Raw genomic sequence first — 9,437 nt, forward strand, 5'->3', positions numbered from 1 at the left:
TGTAGGAGCGTAGGCAGATGCTATACAATTTTGCATTCTTTACATCACCAAATTTTTCCGAGTAAATAATTATTATATTATAAATATCTGCAGTGAATATCAGTTGTACAGTTTTTCCGTTGTCCCTAACAAAGTTGGGGGTGGCGAGGATTCTAACAGCAGCCCATTTAGAAAATGTACCCTCCTCCCATGTTAAAAATTAGACCATTAACCATCAAGAGTCTTGTTCTGTTCATTCTTTGGGTCATGTCAGGGCTGCTGTGCGCTATTTGGAAATGTAGAATAGGAATAATTTTTGTTTTATACTTACGCTGCCAAGGCGACGGCAAAACCTTTGTCCCACAGACGCTTCCGTAGTACCCGGAAGTTGCTCCGGTGACGTTCGAAGCCATTCACTCCTCATAATCATTCAGTAATTTTACCAATTTTTGCGAGTTTCACCCGAGGTAAGATTTTATTTTAAATCACTTTTCATTTTTATTTACGGCTATGGTGGAAATTAATGCGCAAGTTGTTTTTGTGCAATAGAAAACGTTAATATTAGCTTGACTTGCTAACATTAGCCGAAGCAGATGAACGACTCTCTGGGACTCACTTGAGGAATTTGAACGTAAACAAAATAAATGTGACTCATTCATTCATCATATTTGGAAGAATGCACTTGCCAAGTGCACGTACTGGATTCTGGCATGTTACGGCTGTTAACGCAATATCACCAAGCACATAATCGAAGACACTATCCTAACTTGAAATGTCAACACCAATAAATAACCATGAACTCAAATTCCAAGATAAGCAGATGCTGACCTTGCTAATTCTCAAAGATTAGACACTACTGTGCATGATGTAAATAACCTAAACATAAATCATACTAGTTCTTTCTACTAAAGTGTGGAGTTAATGTTTGTAAAATTCAATTTGTGGCTCCATCAGGTAGAGATGGGGGACATACGTCAGTCCTTGTTGCCTCGTGATGTGCTGAGTGCCGCTAAGGAGCTGCTGTATCACTTGGACATCTACATCAGTAACTTGGTGCAATCAGGTAGGCAGCCTCCTCAAGTGGACACAAAGACATTGGAGCTGGTTGAGGAATTCATTCTGCATGCACCTAAGGACAGAAGCGCACTGACCAGGGTAAGGCATGACGCGTCCACACAATACACCATGTTGATTTCAAAACAGATGACTGATAATGATGTTATTTTCTCTCAGAGAATGAGTGCACTTCAGGAACTTCAGCTTTTGGAGATAATGTGCAGCTGTTTCCAGGAACAGAGCCGCGATACTGTTCGTCATCTTATGTTCTCCGCCCTCTTCAGCCTCCAAGGAAACCAGGCGGATGACAGTCGCATGGGACTGCTAGGCAAGCTGGTCTCTATGGCAGTTGCTGTAGGCAGAGTTCCTATCTTAGAATGTGCTGCCACCTGGTTGCAGGTGAGCATTTTAGTACCAAAACACAGTAACCTGAGACTCTACTTGTTTATTCGTACATTTGTACATTATCGTTTGTATTTCCTGACAAGTGATTTTGTGTCTGATCCATTTGAATTTGGCGCTTCTTGTGTTTACAAACCACAAATAATCACTCTTTGAATTAATCTAAAGAAAATGCAGTTTAAATCATATAAATCATAAATAATTAAATATAAATAAATAAATAATCATAATAATATAACACAATATATTTTAATGTAATGTAATATAATATATATGACATCATATATAATAGAATAATCATTGAGAAATCATAAAAATACAGTGTCCCCAAACTTTTTTTTATGTGGTCTAATAACATTAACAAATTATCTAATTTCTAACAGATCCTTTGTTGGCAATAACTGCATCACTTATATAGACTGATATCTTGCTGTTGTTGTTTTTTTTTAGGGCGGATGCCGGTTAAAAGTAGTCAAGGAGGCTGATATCTAATCACTTTCACTAAAAGGGAAAATATTGGCATCCAAATAAAAAATAAATAAACCAATAAAATAAACTCAAATTCTTAACTTTGTTGACATTTCTTTTTAGAGTTACAAAAATGTTGAATTTTACTTTAATTTGATAAATCTTAGACAACAGACATCTTTGTTTTACATTTCAAACAAAAAGTTCAGAGCACTCCCAGGGTCATCAGCAAGTCGTTAAAGGTTAAGTGAAAAATAATACAACAATATCTCCCCATTGTTTTCTACAGGAAATTAAGTTTAAAAAATAAAAATCTGTTAAATTTCCTTAGTTTTAATTTCAAACAAAAACAGAAGGTGCAGAGAGTTTCCAGGGTCTTTAATAAAGTTAACTGAAAATTGAAATAAATATTTTCCTGAAGTTAACAAAGTTCTAAATTGATTTATTATCAGATTATTTTTAAAAGGCAGATGCCGATATTTGTCAAAATGCTGAATGTCGGCACTGATAATTCGGCCCGTCTGAAAATCGGTCTATCGGTCTACAGTGATTTGAACAAACCCACATTTCTAGCCTTCACCGCAGCCACTTTCAGTTCTTGTTTGTTTTTTTGTTTTTTGTTTTTTTTTGGGGGGGGGGGGGGTTCTACCCTTTAATAACCTCTTTAACAGGTGAAATGCTAGATTTAAGGGTGGGAGTTGAATGTCTAAATCCTTCTACTTAATGAATGTACTTTTTAATCTACCAAAAAAAGGGCAATTTAATGCTGTTTAGATAATATTATTTTATGGTACCTCGACACATCACAAACAACTGAAGGATGTCTTAGGGAATACATTATGGTAATTTGCTATCATGCTTTTCTATTTACTAAAGGAGAGCCAGAAAAAAATAATATTCAGAGGAAAGGAACTACAAAAGATCATATCTAAAGTCCAGTAAATTGCAGTATGATTGTTTTCTCACCTTACCGCTGCATCTCTGACTCTGTTTGTCTGCCAGAGGACCCACCGCGTCTACTGCGTGCGCCTGGCACAGGTCCTGGTGGACGACTACTGCAGCATGATGCCAGGTTCAGTGCCCACCTTACAGAATATCCACAGTGCCAGTCCACGCTTCTGCTGCCAGTTCATCACTGCTGTTACCACCCTCTACGACTTCACTTCAGGTGTTGGGTTTGGACATGGGAAAATGCTTAACATCATGTAAAAATATCAGATTTCCTACTGTCAAGATTTATTGGCATCAATTAGAGTAAGGCATTTATTTGCGAGGGAAACCTTTATGCTACAACTACAGTTGTGTTTGAAAATCGTTGCAGTACATCCTTGAATCTTATTGTATGGAATTGTCTTTTATTGGAGAGATGAACCCCCTAGTATTGAATCCAAACCTCTAAATTTGTGTTTTTTTGCCCTTCAGAAGAGCTCATCCCTCCTCAAGAGCTCCTCCAGATGATTGTGTCTTGGATCCAAGATGACCCTCACCTAGTCCTGGTCACTTTCCTGAACACGCCCCTGTCTGGCAACCAGCCAATCAGCTCACTCGATGTCACACCTTTAGGGGGGCTAGTGCGCTGGTGCGTCAAAGCCCCGCTGGGCTACAGGAGGGATAAGAAGCAGACGTCTGTACATAGTAGCTCAGAAAGCGAGCAGGAAGTAGCAGGTCTTTTCTCGGCACTCCATTTGAGTGTCCTGCAGGTCAGTGTCTTCTCATTTGTTGTGTGCACATACATGTATGCATACTTTTGATCCAAACATCACTCATCTTCAACACGCATGTCATCGTCCATTCTGTTTTTAGGTCTTCATGGTCCTGCCAAACATACTCAACGAGAAAGGCATTTTCGGTCGCCTGGCGCTGCTCCAGATGGAGTCTTTGGCCTCGCTGACATCTGACCTTTTCCGGCAATTGGACCAGGCCGACAAACACACTCACACGTCGGCCGCTGACTTGCATGTGCTCACGCAGCTGGCTCTGGACAGGCTGGCTCAGGCCCTGCAGGTCGCCATGGCCAATGGAGCCTTGCTCTGCTCGAGAGGTGCGTGTGTGCATGGTCAGAGGAAACAGTGGGCAAAGAAAGACTTTAGGGGTGTAAATAGATTTGAAAGAAACCCAGCTGCTGACATTTTTTCTTTGTTCTTAGGAATCAAATGGACATGTACTTTATTGTGTAAACTTGTTGTCATGTGTTTATGATGTGCTGTTGTATTGTTCTCACAGAGGACCTGAGAGCCATCTGTTCACGCCTGCCACACAACAAGTAAGAAACCATCTGCACCTCATACGTGATGCCCTCTGTAATTTCATGTTTATCAATGAATGAATGAATTCACGTTTTTACAAATGTTTCATGTCATCAATGATGCCCCTGTGTGGAGGACAAAATATGACTGCAAGTACACCGTAGGCACGGAACATAAACACAATTAGATCATGGATGCAGTGCGTCCTTTGATTTGTCGGTATTGCCAATGAATTTTTCTGCTAAGAAACAATAAAAATGAATTTCAAACTAAGTCACATTTTAACACAAAACTTTTAAATACAGTACTGTAGCGTCATTCATTTTGTCATTGAAGATAAACCCAAAGGATTTTTCAAAAACCACTGATTCACACTGAATATAACATGCAATGGTTTATTTCCCGGAGCCAATCAATGACATCATCCATCCGGCAAATTAAGACATCACAACCGATGACTGATTTTGATTAAAATGCAAAATATCGGCTGATCCATATCGAGTCGCTCATTGAAGATCAAAACAAAGTTAAGTTAGATATTAGTTATTAGATACAGTGACTATTGGTAAAAATTAAAGGCAGTTGAATTAGTAGCAAACCTTACATTCAATGTGTACCACTTTTGGGGTTACTTTTTTATTTTAGTACTTTTTAGTTCGGTCATATGCCGCGTTTCTTTGGGGTAAATTTACGGGGCTAGCCCCGTATGTGCGCGTCTCCACTGCAGGAGCCTTCCCAACCGGGCCACATTTACAGGAATTTACGGGGACGAGCGGAGGTCCTACTCTAGGGTGGGTACTTCGCCGGCCCGATAAACTCCCGATTGAGCTTTCGTGCTGATTGGCTAAAAACTTTTTTGTATAAAAAATGATCTTACCCTCATGCGCGGCGATGATACATTCTCGGCTTAAGTCTCTTCCACCAAAACAATTCTCTTAATAATCCTCTTCCCATTTTTGTTCCACTCTACTGTTAGCCTTTTCAAATTCTTCCTCTAGGCGCCTCTCCTCTCACTCAAACCATCCATCCACGCCAAGTACACAAAAAAAGCGGAAAAAAACGGCAACCGCCACAAGTTTTTCTCTTTCCTCGTTCTGATTTTTGCGGCGCCGTGCTTGGGTGACGTCACAGAAACCATCGCAAGGCGATTACGTGTCGATCAAAACTCGGGACGTCGCAAAATGGGTCGTCCTCCGCAGTGGAGACACAGCCACAAGCGGGCCGGCTGAGATTACGGTTCCTGTGAAAGTCCCTACACCCTTCCCCATACCCGAACGTCCTGCGGTGGGTCTTTAAAAAGCATTAAAAGTCATTAAATTGATTTTTGCTCAAATGACTGCCTTAAATGGATTTAATTTACATTAAACGTTGTGCGAAAGAGTCACAATAACACAATTTAGCAATAATAAATGTGATAAAAAAATATATGTATTCGTGGGGACTGGTGACTAGTTGTAATTTACGATAAACAAAATGCCCTGGAGCCCACTAGTTGCTTCATGTTCCAAAAACCAATTGCTATACAGACGCTCCCCACCTTACGAACGAGTTACGTTCCGGACGATCGTTCGTAAGGTGAATTTGTTCGTAAGTTGCTTCAGTGCTAAATTTTGTATTATAATTTATGTTTAAAGCCTATATAAGTATATTGAAGGTTTATATAAGTATGTTTAAGGCTTGTACAAGTAACCTGCATTGGTTTGTACTGAAAAAAAAATAATAAAATGGAGAGAATACGTACAGTACTGTACTGTACTACGTATGTTAGAGAGAGAGAGAGAGAGACACACACAGTATGTACATGTACGTAATAAGATAAATAAAATGAAGTTTAACTTACTTTTGGAAGATGTACTCGATGCTTAAGGAGATGATAGAGGAAGAGGAGGATTTTATATCATGAGAGATTCTTCGTCGTCGCTGGAATCGGCTTCAAAAGTTATTTCCTGCTTCATGGGGACCGGCGTTTCTTCCTCCTCCTCCTCGCCACGTTGCTCAGCCTCCAATGAGCTCTCACAGCGCCAATCGTCGGTATTAGCGGCGGAAAGAAGCACTACGCGCAATACAAAATCTAACTTACAGCATTTCTTTCCGAACATTTTTCGACATACTGTACGCGCAGAAATGTTCGTATGTATCGTTGTTCGTAACTCGAATGTTCGTAAGTAGGGGAGCGTCTGTACAGTAATTTCTAGACTATAAGGCGCACCTGGCTAAGCCGTGCTAGCTAAATTATAGGGGAATACTCAAGTTTTTTACACATAAGCCGCACCTGACTGTAAGCGGCAGGTGTTTTAACTACTACCGCTACTTTCTTTTCCATAAAGAGGGCGCAAATTGTCTCACCTACTGTATTTGGGCTCACTTGGTTTGTTCTGCTCTGCCTGACACTCTTGCGCGTCCCTTATAGTGCGCCCCATTGTGATCTGATAGATAAGCAACACCTTTGTATTAGCTGCAGGGTCGAATGCAAGTGAAAAAGTTTGTAGTCCAGAATTACTTTGAATTTGAAAAGAAAACATACTGTTCCTATCACCAACGTATAACGTGAAACACTAATCCCGTTTAGTGGCACAATACAACACATACAGTATGACTCAATGTTTTCCACTCATTTGAACAGTTAAGCATAGATTTTTGTTTTTTACTTCAAATAACTTTATGGATTTACTTGCTATAAAATAACTGTATCAAAACCATATTTTTCTAGTTTTATGTTAATTAACAAGAGAATAAAAAACAAAAAAAATTGTACATTTAGAACAGCTATAACGTGCAATTAATTTGGGATTAATCGCAAGTTAACTCATATGCTCCCAAAAACTTATCAAATGTTCTATTTTAATTATTGCCATGGTCCCAAAAATGTATTCATGTTTTTTATCTTGTTTTTTTATGCTAGAGCATACAGCAGGCTTTGATGCAGCCTCTGACCTGAAAAGGTCGCTTAAAGCAATGGTAGTTATTACAAAAACGACCAGCAGGTGGCAGCAGATTATAGGAGATCAACCAGGGCCATGTTCCTTAAAAGTTTTAAACAGATTTGTGAATAATGATGAAATTAAGATATATTCCAATGCTAACTGCTGCAAAACGGAAACAGATACAACTATACTTTTTTCCTGATAAAAGAAAATACTAATCTTTCTTTTGGTGGATTCCATGTTTTTATAGCAATAGAACAGAACATTCTGTGGGCCTTGCAAACTCAATCAAAATCCAGTAAAACAGCCGGGTGCGAAGGCCGTTGCTTCAGTGAAAATGGCTGGGAGTGAATGAGTTAACTATAGAAATAATAAAAACCGTAATCAACTGATAGCCCTCATATATAAACCTTGATCATGTTCCTAATTTCTTTACTAATAACATAACTGTTCTTCTAACAATGTTCATTCCCTTGTGTGTTTTCTTGGACAGTTTGCTCCAGCTGGTGTTGTCAGGCCCAGTGATGTACTACAACAACATCCACACGCCCCCTCTGGCCTTCAGCCCTCACGCATCCCACTCTCCCATTGCCTCGCACCCCATCCACCCAACACACGCCCCGCACACGCCGCTGGCCTCCCATTCCTCGCCCCATCCCACATCCCATCCCCAATACCCTGCGCAGCCCTTCATGGCTGGGATACCATTTCCCTTCCGACCAAGCCACTGAAAAAAAAAAAAAGGTATCCTCTTTTGTGAGTTAACATTATTTTTGTCTGTGTGTATGCATCAAATGTGTGTTTGAGTAAGTGATTGTACAATGTCTAAAGTATCATAATGTTAATAAGCACATTGACTTCTGAAAGTCTGTGTGGCTAACATGTTTCTCCAATAAATATTTTTGTACTTCTCCGACTCCAGCCACTAGTGGTCACTATTGTTTTATTTCTAGCTGGAAAACTGCATCTTGTTCACCAGTCATGGTAAGTGCATCAGGTATTAGGTATGGCTGCATAGTATTATAAGAATACTGTGTATTGATTAAGTTTTACATTGGTAATGCATAGTTTTGATTTCCACTTTCTCAGAGGTAATCATTTTACAATATTCTCTAATAGGACACCATGCATGTACTACTATACACTATGCAGGTTAGTAACAATAGTGTGTGTGTATACACACACATATATATATATATATATATATATATATATATATATATATATTACACGTGCACACATATGTATATATATATATATACATTAATATACATATATATGAATTATTTCTATAATTATGCTAATATACAAAGTGTGTTGGTAGATTTTTGAGATGCATTTAATGTCATGTCTTCAATTGTGAATGTGAATGTGTAAGAATTTTTTTTTTAATTTCTTGTCATTTTCAACAAGTTGACAAGCACAAAACACTAGTACATTAACTCAAAATATATATATTTTTTATTATTATTTCATTTTATTTTTTTAGAACGTCTTTAGTAGGGCAGATCGTAAATAGGAGCAGTTTGGTCCCTCATCAATGGGAGTTATTATCTAACCAAAGATGTCACAAGTATCTTGGAGCTATGCCATGTGCAAATGTTTGGCCTCTGTCTTGAGACAGATAGCTAATCATTAGCCTTCAGCGCACCCTGAAAAGACGACCAAACCCCTGGACCCCAACCCGCCTCACCCAGTGCGAGTTGCATCAGCCGTTGTAGTTCTTCAAAGCTGATAATTTGGTCTGCCACTGACTTATACGCATGACAATGTAAAAGGTTTCTAGATGAATCTAACTTATTTCCCCCTCAATGGCAATGTGGATGGCCAGTGTTGCATAAATATCAGTAGTCATACACATGTACGTATATCATAAGTACTGTATGCACTTTATATTATGTACATACATACTTTATGTATGCTCACTGGTGTGCGTTATTTTGGTGAAAGTCGTGGACTGGTTAATTTATTTTAGTACTTCAATTTAATTAGATAAGTGAAACTTCTTTGGACTCTGTAAGCACATTTTAAAAGCCCAATTCCTAATCTCATTATATATATATATATATAAAAATTTGCATTATTATGTAATATTCTAATTTCTTGAGAGAGTGAATTTCAGGTCATGACATATATTGCCATTTGTAAAGTGGAATTATGTTAAGTTTGACTTCATTTGAAGGCCATTTGAATCAAAATGTGGAACCTCTGCAGGTTTCCATTAGTAACTTCAAACAGTCACTTTTTGGATTTTGCCTCAACTGTCACATCATGCACTGTTAGATTGTTCTAACTACGGTAAAGGGTGGGGGGATGATAACGAGATGGTTGGTGTGATAATGATGCAGATGAGGGAGGTGAC

General features: G+C 38.8%; 1 protein-coding gene across 2 annotated transcripts; it reads left to right on the plus strand.

The window, feature by feature from the left end:
- Nucleotides 1-344: 344 nt before the first annotated feature.
- On the plus strand, nt 345-7,996 carry ints15 (integrator complex subunit 15). Of its 2 annotated transcripts, none has more exons than XM_077558291.1 (8): nt 345-446; nt 934-1,134; nt 1,213-1,434; nt 2,908-3,073; nt 3,328-3,605; nt 3,709-3,946; nt 4,129-4,168; nt 7,569-7,996. In XM_077558291.1, the coding sequence occupies exons 2-8, from the start codon at nt 940-942 to the stop codon at nt 7,804-7,806; spliced, it is 1,377 nt and encodes a 458-aa protein (XP_077414417.1). In that variant the 5' UTR covers nt 345-446; nt 934-939; the 3' UTR covers nt 7,807-7,996. The 2 variants fall into 2 exon arrangements, with proteins under 2 accessions (XP_077414417.1, XP_077414418.1); XM_077558292.1 differs by having other exon boundaries at nt 3,331-3,605.
- Nucleotides 7,997-9,437: the final 1,441 nt, after the last annotated feature.

Source organism: Vanacampus margaritifer, chromosome 2 (assembly GCF_051991255.1).
Source record: "Vanacampus margaritifer isolate UIUO_Vmar chromosome 2, RoL_Vmar_1.0, whole genome shotgun sequence".
Classification (NCBI taxonomy): domain Eukaryota; kingdom Metazoa; phylum Chordata; class Actinopteri; order Syngnathiformes; family Syngnathidae; genus Vanacampus; species Vanacampus margaritifer.

Coding starts and splice junctions, on each gene's coding strand:
- ints15 (XM_077558291.1), top strand. CDS start 940: ATGGGGGACATACGTCAGTCCTTGTTGCCTCGTGATGTGCTGAGTGCC. Junction 1,135..1,212: donor ACAGAAGCGCACTGACCAGG/GTAAGGCATGAC, acceptor ATTTTCTCTCAG/AGAATGAGTGCACTTCAGGA. Junction 3,074..3,327: donor CCTCTACGACTTCACTTCAG/GTGTTGGGTTTG, acceptor TTTGCCCTTCAG/AAGAGCTCATCCCTCCTCAA.